We start from the raw sequence: 21559 nt of genomic DNA on the forward strand, positions 1-21559 counted from the left end.
AACAGTCACTGAAACATAAGAAAAAATAAACCTTTTACAGCATTAGATGCCATAGGAGTGCAATAACGCGTACATACATGTAAAGCCCTGACATAAACAACCCATACATACAGTCTCTATGTGTCCGTGTTTGGTTAGAACACTGAGACTTTACAGTATCAGCAGGACATTCAAACATACTAAATGGAAAGTTGAACTGTTAAAACCTTGGCCTATGTCTTTCTCCCAGGTTCGGTCCAGATGAAACTGATCCATATGCAACCCCAGACTAATAATATTCCCTCGAAGGGAATATGTCATCACCATCATTGTGACGTCACAAACCAAAAGGGTCTCATCAGGGATTCCTCCATAACTACTGTAGGAGGAATGACAGTCAAGACAACAACGAGGACATGTAAAACCGTTCTACAATGATCGCATCTCAAATGGCACCCTATTCGTTATATATAGTGCACTTCCTTTAGACCAGAGCCCTATTCCCTACATAGAGCCCTGATCTAAAGTAGTGCACTATGTAGGGAACAGGGTGCCATTTTGGATGCAACCAATGACCCAAAGATAATGGGTCATTACGATTTTCTCCATGGAAAGAGGGAGAATGACCTTTGACCCTTCGGCCCTTTTACAGGGCCCCTATTGGCTTCAGTCTGCTGGGTGTGGCAGCAGCGGGGGCGGGCGGGCGAGCGTCTTGCGTTCGGCTCGAGGGACCCACTTGTGTGTGGCGGCTCTCCACAACACCGGAGCCAGCAGAAGACTCAGAGTGGTGACACTGAGAACCAGCAGGTACACCTGGTGAAGAAGAGGACAGAGTGGTGACACTGATAACCAGCAGGTACACCTGGGGAAGAAGAGGACAGAGTGTTGACACTGAGAACCAGCAGGTACACCTGGGGAAGAAGAGGACAGAGTGGTGACACTGAGAACCAGCAGGTACACCTGGGGAAGAAGAGGACAGAGTGGTGACACTGAGAACCAGCAGGTACACCTGGGGAAGAAGAGGACAGAGTGGTGACACTGAGAACCAGCAGGTACACCTGGGTAAGAAGAGGACAGAGTGATGACACAGAACCAGCAGGTACACCTGGGGAAGAAGAGGACAGAGTGGTGACACTGAGAACCAGCAGGTACACCTGGGGAAGAAGAGGACAGAGTGGTGACACTGAGAACCAGCAGGTACACCTGGGGAAGAAGAGGACAGAGTGGTGACACTGAGAACCAGCAGGTACACCTGGGGAAGAAGAGGACAGAGTGGTGACACTGAGAACCAGCAGGTACACCTGGGGAAGAAGAGGACAGAGTGGTGACACTGAGAAACAGCAGGTACACCTGGGGAAGAAGAGGACAGAGTGGTGACACTGAGAACCAGCAGGTACACCTGGGTAAGAAGAGGACAGAGGGGTGACACTGAGAACCAGCAGGTACATCTGGGGAAGAAGAGGACAGAGTGGTGACACAGAACCAGCAGGTACACCTGGGGAAGAAGAGGACAGTTGTATTCTAGATCCTGTATGTATTCATCTTGCAATTGCCAAAAAACATCTTCAAGTAGTGTCTAGGGGTAGAGGTTAGGGGTAAAGGTTAGGGGTAGTGTCTAGGGGTAGTGGTTAAGAGTAGTGTCGAGGGGTAGTGGTTAGGGGTAGTGTCTAGGGGTAGTGGTTAGAGGTAGTGGTTAGAGGTAGTGGTTAGGGGTAGTGGTTAGGGGTATTGGTTAGGGGTATTGGTTAGCGGTAGTGGTTGGAGGTATTGGTTATGGATAGTGGTTAGTGGTAGAGGTTAGTGGTAGAGGTTAGGGATAGTGTCTGGGGGTAGTGGTTAGGAGTAGTGTCTAGGGGTAGTGGTTAGGAGTAGTGTCTAGGGGTAGAGGTTAGGGGTAGAGGTTAGGGGTAATGGTTATGGGTAGTGGTTAGGGGTAGTGGTTAGGGGTAGTGGTTAGGAGTAGTGGTTAGGAGTAGTGTCTAGGGGTAGTGGTTAGGGGTAGTGGTAGTGGCTAGGGGTAGTAGCTAGGGGTAGTGGTTAGGGGTAGTGGTTAGGGGTAGTGGTTAGTGGTAGAGGTTAGGGGTAGAGGTTAGGGGTAATGGTTATGGGTAGTGGTTATGGGTCGTGGTTAGGGGTAGTAGTTAGGGGTAGTGGTTAAGAGTAGTCTCTAGGGGTAGTGTTTATGGGTAGTGGTTAGGGGTAGTGTCGAGGGGTAGTGGTTAGAGGTAGTGGTTAGGGGTAGTGGTTAGTGGTTAGTGGTAGTGTCTATGGGTAAAGGTTAGGGGTAGTGTCTAGGGGGTAGTGGTTAGGGGTAGTGTCTAGGGACTAGTGGCTATTGTTTGATTTGGAACTAAGCATCGAGTGGTGGTCTGTTCTTCGGTAGAAGTACCTCTCTGGAGATGATGCCAGCTCGGCGGGCGCGGCTCCCCAAGACGAAGGAGAACTCGCTGACCTGCGCCAGGCCAGCAGACACTATCCAACGGATGTGGCGAGAACCCTTGGGCAAGATGGCCGACAGCACCAGCACCGCCATCAGGAACTAACAGGAACATGGAGAGGAGGAGGTGTTTAATTAGAGAGAGTGAGAGAGAGAGAGAGAGAGAGAGAGAGAGAGAGAGAGAGAGAGAGAAAGAGTGTGAGGGGGAGAGAGAGAGAGAGAGAGAGAGAGAGAGAGAGAGAGAGCGAGAGAGAAAATAAGTAAGCGAGAGTGGTTTAAAGCAACAACAGCATACCTTCATGATGACCAGTGAGAGAGTCAGCACCACCAGGACTGTCAGTTCGTACAGGACAAAGGTAGGAAAGACATGGAAACCTGTAGTAGAAGAGAACACACATGGAGACCTACACATGGAGACCTACACATGGAGACCTACACATAGAGACCTACACATGGAGACCTACAGCAGTAGAGACAACACACAGAGACCTACAGCAGTAGAGACAACACATAGACCTACAGTAGTAGAGACAACACAGAGACCTACAGCAGTAGAGACAACACATAGAGACCTACAGCAGTAGAGACAACACATAGAGACCTACAGCAGTAGAGACAACACACAGAGACCTACAGCAGTAGAGACAACACATAGACCTACAGTAGTAGAGACAACACAGAGACCTACAGCAGTAGAGACAACACATAGAGACCTACAGCAGTAGAGACAACACAGAGACCTACAGTAGTAGAGACAACACATAGAGCTACTGCAGTAGAGACAACACAGAGACCTACAGCAGTAGAGACAACACATAGAGCTACTGCAGTAGAGACAACACATAGAGCTACTGCAGTAGAGACAACACAGAGACCTACAGCAGTAGAGACAACACATAGAGACCTACAGCACTAGAGACAACATAGAGACCTACAGTAGTAGAAACAACACAGAGACCTACAGCAGTAGAGACAACACAGAGACCTACAGTAGTAGAGACAACACACAGAGACCTACAGTAGTAGAGACAACACACAGAGACATACAGTAGTAGAGACAACACATAGAGATCCACAGTAGTAGAGACAACACACAGAGACCTACAGTAGTAGAGACAACACAGAGACCTACAGTAGTAGAGACAACACATAGAGACCTACAGTAGTAGAAACAACACAGAGACCTACAGCAGTAGAGACAACACATAGACCTACAGCTGTAGAGACAACACATAGACCTACAGTAGTAGAGACAACACATAGACCTACAGTAGTAGAGACAACACATAGAGACAACACATAGAGACCTACAGTAGTAGAGACAACACAGAGAGACCTACAGTAGTAGAGACAACACAGAGAGACCTACAGTAGTAGAGACAACACAGAGACCTACAGTAGTAGAGACAACACAGACCTACAGAGGTAGAGACAACACAGACCTACAGTAGTAGAGACAACACAGAGACCTACAGTAGTAGAGACAACACATAGACCTACAGTAGTAGAGACAACACACAGAGACCTACAGTAGTAGAGACAACACACAGAGACCTACAGTAGTAGAGACAACACACAGAGACCTACAGTAGTAGAGACAACACATAGAGACCTACATCAGTAGAGACAACACATAAAGACCTACAGTAGTAGAGACAACACAGATACCTACAGTAGTAGAGACAACACAGAGACCTACAGTAGTAGAGACAACACATAGACCTACAGTAGTAGAGACAACACATAGAGACCTACAGCAGTAGAGACAACACATAAAGACCTACAGTAGTAGAGACAACACAGAGACCTACAGTAGTAGAGACAACACAGAGACCAACAGTAGTAGAGACAACACAGAGAGACCCACAGCAGTAGAGACAACACAGAGACCTACAGTAGTAGAGACAGCACAGAGAGACCCACAGCAGTAGAGACAACACAGAGACCTACAGTAGTAGAGACAACACATAGAGACCTACAGTAGTAGAGATACGATGCTAAACAGCCATAGAGAGACAGAGATACAGTTGAAGTCGGAAGTTTACATACACTGAGGTTGGAGTCATTAAAACTCGTTTTTCAACCACTCCACACATTTCTTGTTAACAAACTTTAGTTCTGGCAAGTCGGTTAGGACATCTACTTTGACACAATGCTTGCAAGACGAAGAACACCATCCCAACCGTGAAGCAGGGGGGTGGCAGCATCATGTTGTGGGGGTGCTTTGCTGCAGGAGGGACTGGTGCACTTCACAAAATGGATGGCATTATGAGGATGGAAAATTATGTGGATATATTGAAGCAACATCTCAAGACATGGGTCTTCCAAATTGACAATGACCCCAAGCATTCTCCCAAAGTTGTGGCAAAATGGCTTAAGGACAACAAAGTCAAGGTATTGGAATGGTCATCACAAAGCCCTGACCTCAAACCTATAGAACATTTGCAGGCAGAACTGGAAAAGGCGTGTGCGAGCAAGGAGGCCTACAAACCTGACTCAGTTACACCAGCTCTGTCAGGAGGAATGGGCCAAAATTCACCCAACTTATTGTGAGAAGCTTGTGGAAGGCTACCCAAAACGCTTGACCCAAGTTAAACAACTTAACGACAATGCTACCAAATACTAATTGAGTGTATGTAAACTTCTGACCCACTGGGAATGTGATGAAAGAAATAAAAGCTGAAATAAATCATTCTCTCTACTATTATTCTGACATTTCACATTCTTAAAATAAAGTGGTGATCCTAACTGACCTAAAACAGGGAATTTTTACTAGGATTCAATGTCAGGAATTGTGAAAAACGGAGTTTAAATGTATTTGCCTTAAGGTGTATGTAAACTTCTGAATTCAACTGTACGATGCTAAACAGCCATAGAGAGACAGAGATATGATGCTAAACAGCCATAGAGAGACAGAGATATGATGCTAAACAGCCATAGAGAGACAGAGATATGATGCTAAACAGCCATAGAGAGACAGAGATATGATGCTAAACAGCCATAGAGAGACAGAGATATGATGCTAAACAGCCATAGAGAGACAGAGATATGATGCTAAACAGCCATAGAGAGACAGAGATATGATGCTAAACAGCCATAGAGAGACAGAGATATGATGCTAAACAGCCATAGAGAGACAGAGATATGATGCTAAACAGCCATAGAGAGACAGAGATATGATGCTAAACAGCCATAGAGAGACAGAGATACGATGCTAAACAGCCATAGAGAGACAGAGATATGATGCTAAACAGCCATAGAGAGACAGAGATACGATGCTAAACAGCCATAGAGAGACAGAGATATGATGCTAAACAGCCATAGAGAGACAGAGATATGATGCTAAACAGCCATAGAGAGACAGAGATATGATGCTAAACAGCCATAGAGAGACAGAGATATGACGCTAAACAGCCATAGAGAGACAGAGATACGATGCTAAACAGCCATAGAGAGACAGAGATATGATGCTAAACAGCCATAGAGAGACAGAGATATGATGCTAAACAGCCATAGAGAGACAGAGATATGATGCTAAACAGCCATAGAGAGACAGAGATACGATGCTAAACAGCCATAGAGAGACAGAGATATGATGCTAAACAGCCATAGAGAGACAGAGATATGACGCTAAACAGCCATAGAGAGACAGAGATATGATGCTAAACAGCCATAGAGAGACAGAGATACGATGCTAAACAGCCATAGAGAGACAGAGATATGATGCTAAACAGCCATAGAGAGACAGAGATATGATGCTAAACAGCCATAGAGAGACAGAGATATGACGCTAAACAGCCATAGAGAGACAGAGATATGATGCTAAACAGCCATAGAGAGACAGAGATATGACGCTAAACAGCCATAGAGAGACAGAGATATGACGCTAAACAGCCATAGAGAGACAGAGATATGATGCTAAACAGCCATAGAGAGACAGAGATATGATGCTAAACAGCCATAGAGAGACAGAGATATGACGCTAAACAGCCATAGAGAGACAGAGATATGACGCTAAACAGAGACACTGCAGAGGGTAAGCTTCAGTTCTGACCAATGGAGGCGAAGAAGATGATGGCGAGGAAGTCTCTGATTGGCTCGATGCAGCCCATGACCTCCGTGGTGCAAATGTGACCCTGCGAGGAGAGAAGCGCTCCAGCCAGGAAGCAGCCCAGCTCCATGGAAATGTCCAGGAACTCTGTCACCTGGGAAACGCCGGGGGAAAAACATCATTTGACATACATTTGGTAGAATGGATATAGTTTAACCATTTATATCATAAACTCCCTAATGACACAGTATTGTATTTGTATTGGAATGTCAATTGTAGTACTTGATTGTACAGGAAACATAACCTCTGTTGGAGAAGAGAGCTACATCTCACAGAGGAGAGGATAGCGGAGGGGAAGCTACATCTCACAGAGAAGAGGATAGAGGGGGAAGCTACATCTCACAGAGGAGAGGATAGCGGAGGGGAAGCTACATCTCACAGAGGAGAGGAAGCTACATCTCTCAGAGGAGATGAAGCTACATCTCACAGAGGAGAGGATAGAGGGGGGAGCTATATCTCACAGAGGATAGGATAGAGGGGGGAGCTATATCTCACAGAGGAGAGGATATAGGGGGAGCTATATCTCACAGAGGATAGGATAGAGGTGGGAGCTATATCTCACAGAGGAGAGGATAGAGGGGGAGCTATATCTCACAGCGGAGAGGATAGAGGGGGGAGCTATATCTCATAGAGGATAGGATAGAGGGGGGAGCTATATCTCACAGAGGAGAGGATAGAGGGGGAGCTATATCTCACAGAGGAGAGGATAGAGGGGGAGCTATATCTCACAGAGGAGAGGATAGAGGGGGAGCTATATCTCACAGAGGAGAGGATAGAGGGGGAGCTATATCTCACAGAGGAGAGGATAGAGGGGGAGCTATATCTCACAGAGGAGAGGATAGAGGGGGAGCTATATCTCACAGAGGAGAGGATAGAGGGGGGAGCTATATCTCACAGAGGAGAGGGGGTACATACGGTGAGCATGAGGAATACGAAGGCAGCGGTCCCCAGAACCAGGATCTCCTTGTTGCCTTTAGACTCAGCATGGAGCTTCCTGTAGTATGGACCAATCAGGAAGGATTTGAGGAGAACACACAGCAGTAGTACCATAGCCAGAGAGAACAGGACCTGGGACAGGAGCAGGAGGACGTGCAGACCTCCAAACAGGACACTACAGAACACAGGATAGAACATAGAACACCAGCCTCACAACACAGAACACTGGTTTACAGAGAGAACAGGACCTGGGCTAGGAGGACAGAACACAGGACAGGACCCTCAGAAGACAGAACACAGGACAGGACCCTCAGAAGACAGAACACAGGACAGGACCCTCAGAAGACAGAACCCTCAGAAGACAGGACAGGACCCTCAGAAGACAGAACCCTCAGAAGACAACACACATGACAGGACCCTCAGAAGACAGGACAGAACCCTCGGAAGACAGAACAGGACAGGACCCTCGGAAGACAGAACACAGGACAGGACCCTCGGAAGACAGAACACAGGACAGGACCCTCGGAAGACAGAACACAGGACAGGACCCTCGGAAGACAGAACACAGGACCCTCGGAAGACAGAACACAGGACCCTCGGAAGACAGAACAGGACCCTCGGAAGACAGGACAGGACCCTCGGAAGACAGGACAGGACCCTCGGAAGACAGGACAGGACCCTCGGAAGACAGGACAGGACCCTCGGAAGACAGGACAGGACCCTCGGAAGACAGGACAGGACCCTCGGAAGACAGGACAGGACCCTCAGAACACAGGACAGGAGCCTCAGAACACAGGACAGGCGCCTCAGAACACAGGACAGGACCCTCAGAACACAGGACAGGACCCTCAGAACACAGGACAGGACCCTCAGAACACAGGACAGGACCCTCAGAACACAGGACAGGACCCTCAGAACACAGGACAGGACCCTCATAACATAGAACCGAACCCTCAGAAGACAGGACCCTCAGAAGACAGGCCACATCACAGGACCCTCAGAAGACAGAACACATGACAGGACCCTCAGAAGACAGGACAGGACCCTCAGAAGACAGAACACATGACAGGACCCTCAGAAGACAGAACACATGACAGGACCCTCAGAAGACAGGACACATGACAGGACCCTCAGAAGACAGGACAGGACCCTCAGAAGACAGAACACATGACAGGACCCTCAGAAGACAGGACACATGACAGGACCCTCAGAAGACAGGACACATGACAGGACCCTCAGAAGACAGGACAGGACCCTCAGAAGACAAAACACATGACAGGACCCTCAGAAGACAAGACACAACAGTATTAAACTTTAGAACTTCTAACACATCTTTGGAACTACACACCTTCCTAGCATGAGTTGAGTTTTGGGACAAGGTGTGTCTAGATAGTAGTGCATATACAGCTGCGTGTCTGTGTGTGTGTGTGTGTGTGTGTCTCTGTGTGTGTCTGTGTCTCTATGTCTCTGTGTGTGTGTGTGTGCTCACCTGTCCAGGTGGCCAGATGACACCTGTATGAGGGTGGGCATGACGGCTATGAACAGACCCAGCTGAACATCCTGCATTACCAACATCCCCAGGAGAACACTGCTGTAGTCCAGCTCTCCTACACACACACACACACACACACACACAGAGACACAGACACACACACACAGACAGACACACAGAGACACAGACACACACACAGTTTTAATGTTTGTAGCCAGTTACTCATTTAAAGACAGGTGGTTCTTTAACATTAAAATAAAGAGCATTGGAAGTCAAGTCTCTCTCTCGCTCTGTCTCTCACACACACACACACACACACACACACACACACACACACACACACACACACACACACACGTCCGTAGTCTCCGTACCGTCCTTGTCTGCGCGGGCGCCCCCAGCCAGGAAGCGTGAGACCAGCGGCGTGGAGGATAGAGAGAGACAGGAGGAGATGAAGACGGTCTGGGTGGGACGGATATGCAGCACCTGACCCCACAGCAGCCCTGTAGCCACCATCAACAGACTGAGGTAGCATGAACCCTGCACAGAGATCTTCCACACCTGCACACACACACATAGGACAGTACACACATGTTAAATACACACACACAGTCTTGTACAGCTAATCTGGTGGGGACACACAATTCAGTCCCACTCAAAATCCTATTTTCTCTAACCCTAACCCGTACTCTTACTCTAACCTCAACCCAGAAACCTAACCCGTACTCTTACCCTTACCCTAACCTTAACCCAAAAACCTAACCCGTACTCTTACCCTAACCTTAACCCCAAAACCTAACCCGTACTCTTACCCTTACCCTAACCCAAAACCTAACCCGTAGTCTTACCCTTACCCTAATCTTAACCCAAAAACCTAACCCGTACTCTTACCCTAACCTTAACCCAAAAACCTAACCCGTACCCTTACTCTTAACCTAACCTTAACCCAAAAACCTAACCCGTACCCGTACCCTTACCCTAACCTTAACCCAAAACCTAACCCTGGCTCCTAACCCTAAAACTAACCCTAGCTCTTAAACCTAAAACAAATTCTAACCTTAACCTTAAACCCCCTAGAAATAGCATTTAAACTCATGGGGACCAACAAAATGTCCCCGTTGGTCAAATGTTAGTTTGTTTACTATTCTAGTGACAAGAACAGTTGAACACGTCCACACATATAAAATGGTCTTCAACTCTTGAAACGAACACAATATCATTATCTCATTAGAACACGTTCCAGAGGAGAGAGAGAAGGAGGGAGGGAGGGAGAGAGGGAGGGAGGGAGGGAGGGAGGGAGGAAGGGAGGGAGGGAGGGAGGGAGGCCAGGGAGGGAGGGAGGGAGGGAGGGAGGGAGGGAGGGGAGGAAGGGAGTGAGGGAGAGAGGGGAGGGAGGGAGGCCAGGGAGGGAGAGAGGGAGGAAGGGAGGGAGGGTGGGAGTGAGGGTGGGAGGGAGGCCAGGGAGGGAGGGAGGGAGCGAGGGAGGGAGTAAGGGAGGAAGGGAGTGAGGGAGAGAGGGGAGGGAGGCCAGGGAGGGAGAGAGGGAGGGAGCGAGGGGAGGAAGGGAGGGAGGGAGGGAGGGTGGGAGTGAGGGTGGGAGGGAGGGAGGGAGGGAGGGAGAGAAGCAGGAAGACTGATAAGGAGAGAAAATGTGTGATAAACAGATAGCTCGCCAAATGAAGAAGAGAGACAAGGGAGAGTTAGACGTCGCTCTCTGCTGAGACGGAGTTGGTGAAAGAATGTAAGAATGTGGGTTTCTGAGTCCCACTGTGAAAATGTAGGTCAGAGTTACACACTTCACACCAGTGTTAAGTCCTTTCCTGTCTGGTGATGTCACCCGGCAGATCAAAACTCCATCCCACCAAAACAGGCAGTGGTTCTAAACAGCTGTTCCACTAGAAGGGCATCATCATCATCATCAATTTCACAGTATCATTCCACCCTCATAGTGTGGAAATAAATATAAAACACAGGGAATTCACATTTATGTCTGCACTGGGCCTTTAATAGTTTTTGCTATTCCAAGAATGTAGGCTAATATCTGATGGAAAATACCTCTGGGGGGGGGGGGGGGTTTGAATGCAACACTAGGCAGCCTACCTTCCGGAGTCGCTCTGGGGAGAACTCGAGACCGACCACGAAGAGAGTGAAGAACACTCCCAACTCTCCCAGCGTCTCTACCTGCACCATAGACTGCACAGAGATACATTACTCTCACACACACAGACAGGCAGACACACAGGCAGGCAGGCAGGCAGGCAGACAGACAGACAGACAGACAGACAGACAGACAGGCAGGCAGGCAGACAGACGGGCAGAGAGACAGGCAGTGAGACAGGCAGGCAGAGAGACAGGCAGGCAGAGAGACAGACAGACAGACAGACATAGAGGCAGACAGACACAGACAGACAGACAGACAGACAGACAGGCAGACAGGCAGACAGGCAGACAGGCAGACAGACACACACAGTTGCATGTCTCACCTTGATGCTGTTGAGTCCAGAGGGACCCAGGAGGACTCCACAGACGATGTAACCAAACATGGGGGGCAGGCCCATCATAGTGCACAGCCAACCACACGGCAGAGACAGCATCACTACGGAGACCAGGTCCTGACCAGCCAATCACAGACAACAGGACAGGACACCACAGGGACACAGATTAGAATTGTGTGAAATAGTAATTTCATTTGAAGACCCATATAGTCAGATTACAGCTGGAGTCTCAGGACAGTCTTCATATGGTCAGATTACAGTTGGAGTCTCAGGACAGTCTTCATATAGTCAGATTACAGCTGTAGTCTCAGGACAGTCTTCATATGGTCAGATTACAGCTGGAGTCTCAGGACAGTCTTCATATAGTCAGATTACAGCTGGAGTCTCAGGACAGTCTTCGTATAGTTAGATTACAGCTGGAGTCTCAGGACAGTCTTCATATAGTCAGATTACAGCTGGAGTCTCAGGACAGTCTTCATATGGTCAGATTACAGTTGGAGTCTCAGGACAGTCTTCATATAGTCAGATTACAGCTGGAGTCTCAGGACAGTCTTCATATAGTCAGATTACAGCTGGAGTCTCAGGACAGTCTTCATATAGTCAGATTACAGCTGGAGTCTCAGGACAGTCTTCATATGGTCAGATTACAGCTGGAGTCTCAGGACAGTCTTCATATAGTCAGATTACAGCTGGACTCATAGGACAGTCTTCATATGGTCAGATTACAGTTGGAGTCTCAGGACAGTCTTCATATAGTCAGATTACAGCTGGAGTCTCAGGACAGTCTTCATATAGTCAGATTACAGCTGGAGTCTCAGGACAGTCTTCATATAGTCAGATTACAGCTGGAGTCTCAGGACAGTCTTCATATGGTCAGATTACAGTTGGAGTCTCAGGACAGTCTTCATATGGTCAGATTACAGCTGTAGTCTCAGGACAGTCATCATATGTATAGGATCATTAGTGTTCAGGGGTTAAAGTTGGTACTGACCTTGATGAAGTGTTGATCTGAGCGGGGCATGGTGGAGTCTCTGGGCTTGGTCAGAACATACTGGTTGTTCTGGGAGTCGATGAGCATGCTCAGCCCCACGTCGTCCTCCACCTCTCCACCTCTCCTTGACGCGTTCCTTCTTCTCTTCCCTCCGTCTTCCTCCTCCTCCTCCACTCTCAGCACCGCCTCCACGTTGGCTACGTGCACTCCATTCATCTGATCACAACCCTGATAATAACTCTACTGGTATATCGCCTTTAATACAATACATAAAAGCCCCTTTATACAGCCTCTCAGACTGCTGATCTGGGATCAGGTCCTCCCTGGCCAAAACAGTCTGATTCATTATGCTCTAAAAAGGGAGAATGATCCTAGATCAGCACTCCTATTCTGACCCGTTTGTCATTAAAGACGTGGTCCTCTATATGACCTATGTGTTTGTTGTTGTTGTTGTTGATGAACCTGTTTATTGTTGTCCTCTATGAACCTATGTGTTTGTTGTTGTTGTTAATGAACCTGTTTATTGTTGTCCTCTATGAACCTATGTGTTTGTTGTTGTTGTTGATGAACCTGTTTATTGTTGTCCTCTATGACCTATGTGTTTGTTGTTGTTGATGAACCTGTTTATTGTTGTCCTCTATGACCTATGTGTTTGTTGTTGTTGTTGTTGATGAACCTGTTTATTGTTGTCCTCTATGAACCTATGTGTTTGTTGTTGTTGTTGATGAACCTGTTTATTGTTGTCCTCTATGAACCTATGTGTTTGTTGTTGTTGATGAACCTGTTTATTGTTGTCCTCTATGAACCTATGTGTTTGTTGTTGTTGTTGTTGATGAATCTGTTTATTGTTGTCCTCTATGAACCTATGTGTTTGTTGTTGTTGTTGATGAACCTGTTTATTGTTGTCCTCTATGAACCTATGTGTTTGTTGTTGTTGATGAACCTGTTTATTGTTGTCCTCTATGACCTATGTGTTTGTTGTTGTTGTTGATGAACCTGTTTATTGTTGTCCTCTATATGACCTATGTGTTGTTGTTGTTGTTGATGAACCTGTTTATTGTTGTCCTCTATGAACCTATGTGTTTGTTGTTGTTGTTGTTGATGAACCTGTTTATTGTTGTCCTCTATGAACCTATGTGTTTGTTGTTGTTGTTGATGAACCTGTTTATTGTTGTCCTCTATATGACTTATGTGTTTGTTGTTGTTGATGAACCTGTTTATTGTTGTCCTCTATGACCTATGTGTTTGTTGTTGTTGTTGTTGATGAACCTGTTTATTGTTGTCCTCTATGACCTATGTGTTTGTTGTTGATGAACCTGTTTATTGTTGTCCTCTATGACCTATGTGTTTGTTGTTGTTGTTGTTGATGAATCTGTTTATTGTTGTCCTCTATATGACCTATGTGTTGTTGTTGTTGTTGTTGATGAACCTGTTTATTGTTGTCCTCTATGACCTATGTGTTTGTTGTTGTTGTTGATGAACCTGTTTATTGTTGTCCTCTATATGACCTATGTGTTGTTATTGTTGTTGATGAACCTGTTTATTGTTGTCGAAGGCGTGGTCCTCTATATGAACTAGGTGTTGTTGTTGTTGATGAACCTGTTTATTGTTGTCGAAGGCGTGGTCCTCTATCTCCTCCTCCAGGCGGTCAGCAGCTCTCCTGACGTCCTCGAGGATCTCATCCAGCATGGACAGGGTCTTGTTCTGGGCCAGGGCACTCTTCACAGCCTCCACCTGGTGCTTCTCTGCTGCTACCAGCTCTACATACTCCTGCTCTTCCTGACACACACAGAGAGGCAGAGAGACAGGGAGGCAGAGAGAGAGAGAGAGAGAGGCAGAGAGAAAAAGAGAGAGAGAGAGGCAGAGAGAGAGAGAGAGGCAGAGAGAAAGAGAGAAAAAGAGAGAGAGAGATGCAGAGAGAAAGAGAGAAAAAGAGAGCGCGAGAGAGAGAGAGAGAGAGAGAGAGAGAGAGAGGGAAAGAGAGAGAGAAAGAGAGGGAGTGAGAGGGAGAGAGGGAGAGAGTGAGAGAGAGAGAGAGGGAGAGGGAGAGAGGGGGAGAGTGAGAGAGAGAGGGAGAGAGAGAGAGAGAGAGAAACAGACAAAGAGAAACAGACAGAGGGACAGACAGAGAGAAAGCACAGAAAGTCAGACATAGATGGGCAGAAAAAGGCTGTCAGACCAATAACTTATACATACACTAGATGAACAACAGGGGGCGCTGTGTTGAAGCCATCGCCCCTCCATCTTGACACTCCTCCACCGGTGTACAAAATATTGTGGAGCCATAGAAATGCATGTATTAATGTCTACATTAGTTTTACCATGTTAATTCCATTACACACACCTTAATGCAGACTTTCACATTATATTATGTGTGATAAACATAAACATTAAAAATGAAAAAAATATGGAAAATGTTTTTCCTTAATAAAGTTCTAAATGTTATTGTCCCCACTGCAAAAATGTTTTTAATAGCATGTAATTTTGTCCAGACAGACACAAACACACCCATATATATTAGGCAAACACACACACACACACACACGGATCTGGCCTCCACAGATAGCAGTGTATTTTGCAGAGTAATGCTGTGCCCCACTTGCCCCTGCTCTGGCTCATCCAATCAGAGATAAGAGTTCCAGCCTCTCCAGCTGGTCAGAATGCAGAACCTTTCCGCCCGGCTGTTACCACGGAGACCGACTAATCACATTCACTACCTTCCTATCAAAACCAAGTTTCTCCTCTCCTCACCTTAATGGCTGCTCTGCTCCTCCTGCCCTCACCTTAATGGCTGCTCTGCTCCTCCTGCCCTCACCTTAATGGCTGCTCTGCTCCTCCTGCCCTCACCTTAATGGCTGCTCTGCTCCTCCTGCCCTCACCTTAATGGCTGCGCTACTCCTCCTGCCCTCACCTTAATGGCTGCTCTGCTCCTCCTGCCCTCACCTTAATGGCTGCTTCTCTGAGGGCCTCCAGTCTCTGATGGCTGCTCTCCTTCATGTTGACCACGTCCCTGTAGTCTCCCTGCAGCGCCCTCTGCAGGCCCACCACCGCCTGGAAGACTGAGCGTTCGCTCTCATTCAGCTCCTTCTGGAACACCTCCAGAGTGTGAACCTGGACGGGGGAGAGAGAAGAGAGAGGACACTAGGACCCTTGGACGGGGGAGAGAGAAGAGAGAGGACACTAGGACCCTTGGACTGGGGAGAGAGAAGAGAGAGGACACTAGACTAGGACCCTTGGACGGGGAGAGAGAAGAGAGAGGACACTAGACTAGGACCCTTTAGAGTGTACACCATAGGAAGCTGTAGGCACTTTAATTAGGGAGGACGGGCTCGTGGTAATGACTGGAGTGGAATCAGTGGAATGGTATCAAATACATCAAACACATGGTTTCCATGGTTCCCAGGTGTTTGATTCCATTCTATTCACATCCAGACTGTGCACTTGGCAGACATGGGACAGAGAAGGTAAGATGGGTGAGACCAGGGCTGCACCTCAATATTCTAAAGTACTTTCCTCTCCTTTATTTACACACATCTGGATGCTAAGAGTCCTTTTAGAATGTCAGTTTTGACTAAACAGTGGCCTGGTCACATGGGTTCAGTTATGTTTATTAACATATTTCTCCAGAGGAGGGTTCAGGTCAGAGGTGGGGTCAGGGCAGTGGTGGGGTCAGGGCAGTGCTGGACTTGGTGCTGGTACTATTTATATTTAGGTGCAGGAGCTCCACAACACTTTTGAGCTGATATTCTATTGAGCAGTGGTTCCCAACCAGGGGTACTTGGCCTATCCACACGGGGTACTTGGCCTATCCACACTGGGTACTTGGCCTATCCACACTGGGTACTTGGCCTATCCACACTGGGTACTTGGCCTATCCACACGGGGTACTTGGCCTATCCACACGGGGTACTTGGCCTATCCACACGGGGTACTTGGCCTATCCACACGGGGTACTTGGCCTATCCACACGGGGTACTTGGCCTATCCACACGGGGTACTTGAGGAGACCCATGAGGTAATAGGCCTACTGGTAAAATGCAGAAGGGGATACTTCAGGGGTACTCCGGTAACAGTAACTGAAACAAGTTAGGAGCCACTGCTATAGAGGTGCAGAAGCTCCAGCAGTAGAAGTGCCGGTACTCAGCTCAGGTGAGCTCCTGTCCAAGTTAAGCACTGGGTGAGGGTGAGATGGGGTTAAAAAGCTCACCTGGAAAGTCACTCTAATAACGAGGTAATAACAAGTTATTAGTCTCTCTAATAACAAGGCAATAACAAGTTATTAGTCTCTCTAATAACAAGGCAATAACAAGTTAGAGTCTCTCTAATAACAAGGTAATAACAAGGTATTTGAGTCTCTCTAATAACAAGGTAATAACAAGTTAATAGAGTCTCTAATAACAAGGTAATAACAAGTTATTAGAGTTTCTCTAATAACAAGGTAATAACCATAGTGAGCCAAAAATAGTTAGATTGACCTAGAGTTAGGGTCCGTTAGGATTAGGGTCAGGGCATGGAGCTAAACGGTCCATTTTACTCTGGCGCCCACCTGGAAGAGTCTCTCTGGGTCTGAGAGGGAGTGGTCTCGCCCCACAGCGGCTGCAGCCACAGCTAGCTTCTTAATGGCCGTGTTCTTCTGTCGGATGAGGCTGCCCAGGCGCCGGCAGTTATCAGACACCCAGCTCCAAGCGTGCTTTGCCACAGCACTCCTGCCCCGATGTAGCTTGATGGCATGCTGAGCTACCTGCTCACGCTGCAGCGCCCCGACAAGGCCAAGGCACAGCACCGCACACACAACCCGCATCCAACCTACTACTGCTGCTGCCCCTTCAGAGAAAGAGAGAGGGGGGGGGAAGAGAGGGAGAGGGGGGGGGGGGCAGAGAGGGAGAGGGGGGGACAGAGAGAGAGAGACAGAGAGAGAGAGAGAGAGAGGGAGGGGCAGAGGTCAGTAGGAGGGAGAGAGAGGAGAGAGAGAGAGAGAGAGAGAAGAGAGAAGAAAGACTATGAGCAGGAAAGGAGAGAATAAAGACTATGGACAGAGAGGCTGGTGGCAGACAGGAGGAGAGAAAGGCTATGAGCAGGAAAGGAGAGAATAAAGACTATGGACTGAGAGAGGCTGGTGGCAGACAGGAGAAGAGAAAGGCTATGAGAACAAACCCAACACACAGGCTGTATGAATGTTTTCCAGCCAGCGGAATCACCAGAGAGGTTAGTTCCATAGAGAGGATGGGGGCGGGGCTCATACCTGCTCAGGAACAACTACTTGATGAGCCACACCTGTATCCAGTGACCTATATCCTTCCAGAACACATCTCACCTGACTTACCTGCCTCACCACACACAGCTGACAGCCCGAGCTCCGGGAAGAAGCAGGTCACACCACACTGAGTCAACAATAAAATGGAGGCCAAAGACTGCAGAAATGGTTTACCTATGGCTTTGAAAAAAAAAATGTGTTTATAATTTATACTAGCAGCAAAGTACCTTTGTGTACATGGGTTAGTTATGTTTATATTCCAGACACCTATGTCCCTCCTCATGCGCAGTTCGGGGTTGAATCAGCTACTCCTACTGACCTGTGTTGATCAATGAGACCACTGTTCATGAAGGTGTAGACACACTCAGGCTTATAGAATACAATTATTTCCAAGATCACTGAATAATGAAAACCATCCGTAACAACACAAAACTAGCCAACAAGTATGTTACATTAGCTGTGCAGTATCATTACATATGAAGTACAGAGACCATTCATTCACTGGAGAGAGACAAAAAAAAAGGTTGGAATTACAGCTGACAGTGTTCTGATCATGGTTTTAAATGTTGAATTACATATTCAGCAGGTACGCTATCTATTTTATGCTTAAATTCGTGGTAAATAAAATAGGTTAAATGTTAGACAGCTACCTACTAGCTAGTGTGCTACGTCGTCCTCTCTCAGTCCTAAACTCCACAGTAGAAGAGGGGAAACAATCGTGCTCTTGTAGTGCCACCCCTCCCCAATCCGCCACATAGCTCTAGCCAACGTTGAGCCTTAGAGCAGGCATTCAACTACACACAGGGCGACAAACTTAATGCATTTCCAAGACCCCTTACGGTTGACCGCAACAAACGGCCTAGCTACGTCTGTCAGGTATGCATTTGAGTCAAACGTATTGTTCAATATTGCGCTATTGCTCTTTATAAATGACATTTGCGTGCCCGATGTTGGATATGAATGCAGAAAGCTGTCAAACCTGCTCGCGCCTACTAGGTTAGCTTGATGGCTAATGCTAACTAAATAACGTTAGTACGGATCCGAACTTTTCAAACTATTTCAACATTGACAGTAAGATCCATAAAATGAGAATTTTAAGTCGAATTTCTCGTAACATGTCAACAACATTTTAATCAAGTTGTTTGTGGTGAATTAAGTTTGCGATACCGTAAGAAAATGTTACATTGTAGTTATTTTTCACTTCACTTCCGAAACAAATCCCAACGATTGGTTGGATATCTACGCGGATATCTGGGATATGTAGTTTTATCAAGTGGGGTTTTTCACAAGTAACAGACCTTCTTGGAAAAAAATCTACACAGTTGTAAAGTTGTTTGACTGCTTTATTTAGCTACTGTACTAGCTCTAAAGACCATGAACATAAACTCATCACAGCTAGTCAATGGCATTGTGCAAGTACATTTTTATCTGGGATGAATCACATTATTTTACATAATTAACATTTTATGCAACTGTTTATTATGCATACAATGTCATCACTATCCATGTACAGTGTTATTAGGTTCAGAAGTGCACAGAACAAGGCCACAACTTGACCACGATCACTGATTATCCCAAGAACTACAAGTCCCAGTTTAGACCCTCAAACTTTACCTTGCGGTAGCGCTGACCTCCCGCGCAGGCGTACAAGGGGCATTGGGATATCAAGTTGGCCAAACAGAGGGTGATAAAATGGTAGGTAAGATCAAAAGGATAAACATAAACTAGTGAACAAACCCATGGTACGAAGTGTATAGCTGGAAATGTTTTGTGAGGCACGCTATGAAGCTCTCTTTAACGGGGAAACGAGGTGTCCTCTGGCAGTGTCGCATTGCTAGTGTGTCGTTCACTGTTGCAATTTATGAAGGAAATGGAAGGTCAGTTGTTATTGTGGACACCCGCACTTGCAACACTCACCTTTTCCCCTGGTTGGTATGTCGCCTTTGCGTTGGAACAGAGAGGGGCTGTCCGTACGCGCTGGCGTGGTAACAGGGTCGCGGGAGAGGGCGCCGCCAATGCCCGCTACCATCGGGCGGGTCCAGAGCGAGAGGATAGGGTCAGGTCTGCAAGACGGGCGGGCAGTTGTCTTCTCACGATTATAGCCATCTCGCACTGCACCGACAGAGACACTGTTCTGATTCGACGGGACTCCGTGGTCGTGTACCAACCCCGCCGTTGTTTCTAGGAGCAAAACGTTTGTTTTGTTTTTTTTTCACTCTGTGCCTTGCTCACGGTGATGAGTGATGTAATGCCCGCTGCCAGTGTGTGTTATTAATCCCGTTCCGTTATCGGTCCCGACCACCGTTTAGATCATTGCGGAATGTTAAAACATCACGATCTGGTCATCCCGACACCGATGTCTTTCCCGTTTCTAACGGATTGTCCCTCAGGCTCCCATATGATTCTATATAGATGTATAATATTTTGGGGAGTGAAGAAAGTCACGTTTACAGTCACAGGGATGGGTTGAACAGAACACCAGTCATTGACTGGCAGGACTCAGACAAGCCTGTCTGTCTAAAGACGCTGTTCTGCAGAGAGAGATCGACCTGCTCTCCAACAGACAGTCACAGACTAGTCTCCGTAGTGGGGGATTTATCTGTCATGTTTCTGCTACACCTGACCTGATGGCCTTAGCAGGTGACCTGAAGAGCAGTCTGTCGGGGGTCAAAGGTCGATGGATCACCTGCCTCTCTTTGTAGTCTTTGAATATGTGTGTGTATATGTATGTGTGTATATACGCGTGTATATATGTTTGTGTGTGTGTGTGTATATATGCGGGTGTGTATATATGTGTGTGTGTGTAGACAGGTGCACACACACATATATATCTCAACTGTGTGTGTCTCCTCTCTTGCAGCATAAGCTGAAGTCGTCTCAAAAGGACAAGGTTCGTCAGTTCATGACCTTTACTCAGTCTGGGGAGAGGACAGCTGTGTACTGCCTGACCCAGAATGACTGGAAACTAGAGGTGGCCACAGACAACTACTTCCAGAACCCCGACCTCTACTATAAAGAATCCATGAAAACCTCTGTGGACCGCAAGAAGCTAGAACAGCTCTACAACCGATACAAAGGTAAGAGGGGGTGTAGTGTGTGTACTAGGGAGAGGGGATGGTAGAGGGGGTGTAGTGTGTGTACTAGGGAGAGAGGATGGAAGAGGGGGTGTAGTGTGTGTACTAGGGACAGAGGATGGAAGAGGGGGTGTAGTGTGTGTACTAGGGAGAGAGGATGGAAGAGGGGGTGTAGTGTGTGTACTAGGGAGAGAGGATGGAAGAGGGGGTGTAGTGTGTGTACTAGGGAGAGAGGATGGTAGTGGGGGTGTAGTGTGTGTACTAGGGAGGGAGGATGGAAGAGGGGGTGTAGTGTGTGTACTAGGGAGAGAGGATGGAAGAGGGGGTGTAGTGTGTGTACTAGGGACAGAGGATGGAAGAGGGGGTGTAGTGTGTGTACTAGGGAGAGAGGATGGAAGAGGGGGTGTAGTGTGTGTGTACTAGGGACAGAGGATGGAAGAGGGGGTGTAGTGTGTGTACTAGGGAGAGAGGATGGAAGAGGGGGTGTAGTGTGTGTACTAGGGAGAGAGGATGGAAGAGGGGGTGTAGTGTGTGTACTATGGACAGAGGATGGAAGAGGGGGTGTAGTGTGTGTACTAGGGAGAGAGGATGGAAGAGGGGGTGTAGTGTGTGTGTACTAGGGAGAGAGGATGGAAGAGGGGGTGTAGTGTGTGTACTAGGGACAGAGGATGGAAGAGGGGGTGTAGTGTGTGTACTAGGGAGAGAGGATGGAAGAGGGGGTGTAGTGTGTGTACTAGGGAGAGAGGATGGAAGAGGGGGTGTAGTGTGTGTACTAGGGAGAGAGGATGGA

General features: G+C 47.4%; 2 protein-coding genes across 7 annotated transcripts in view; one reads left to right on the forward strand and one right to left on the reverse strand.

Moving 5' to 3' along the window:
* Positions 1–19896, reverse strand: LOC139372828 (transmembrane and coiled-coil domain-containing protein 3-like). Of its 6 annotated transcripts, none has more exons than XM_071112650.1 (15): positions 18346–18554; positions 17923–18014; positions 16988–17265; positions 15385–15552; positions 14041–14220; positions 12442–12657; positions 11439–11567; positions 11056–11148; positions 9330–9516; positions 8953–9070; positions 7443–7638; positions 6471–6621; positions 2712–2791; positions 2369–2518; positions 1–792 (listed from the first exon to the last, which is right to left on the reverse strand). In XM_071112650.1, the coding sequence occupies exons 3-15, from the start codon at positions 17240–17242 to the stop codon at positions 646–648; spliced, it is 2070 nt and encodes a 689-aa protein (XP_070968751.1). In that variant the 5' UTR covers positions 17243–17265; positions 17923–18014; positions 18346–18554; the 3' UTR covers positions 1–645. The 6 variants fall into 6 exon arrangements, with proteins under 6 accessions (XP_070968751.1, XP_070968752.1, XP_070968750.1 ...); XM_071112651.1 differs by having other exon boundaries at positions 18350–18502; XM_071112649.1 differs by lacking the exons at positions 17923–18014; positions 18346–18554 and adding an exon at positions 19613–19895 and having other exon boundaries at positions 7443–7521.
* LOC139372897 (DCN1-like protein 2) overlaps positions 18513–21559 on the forward strand; it is a 17213-nt gene continuing 14166 nt past the window's right edge. Inside the window, 3 exon segments of the mRNA XM_071112755.1 lie at positions 18513–18530; positions 18533–18571; positions 20556–20772. Coding sequence (XP_070968856.1) covers positions 18513–18530; positions 18533–18571; positions 20556–20772 — 274 coding nt within the window.

This window comes from Oncorhynchus clarkii, chromosome 18 (assembly GCF_045791955.1).
Source record: "Oncorhynchus clarkii lewisi isolate Uvic-CL-2024 chromosome 18, UVic_Ocla_1.0, whole genome shotgun sequence".
NCBI classification, from domain to species: Eukaryota; Metazoa; Chordata; class Actinopteri; order Salmoniformes; family Salmonidae; genus Oncorhynchus; species Oncorhynchus clarkii.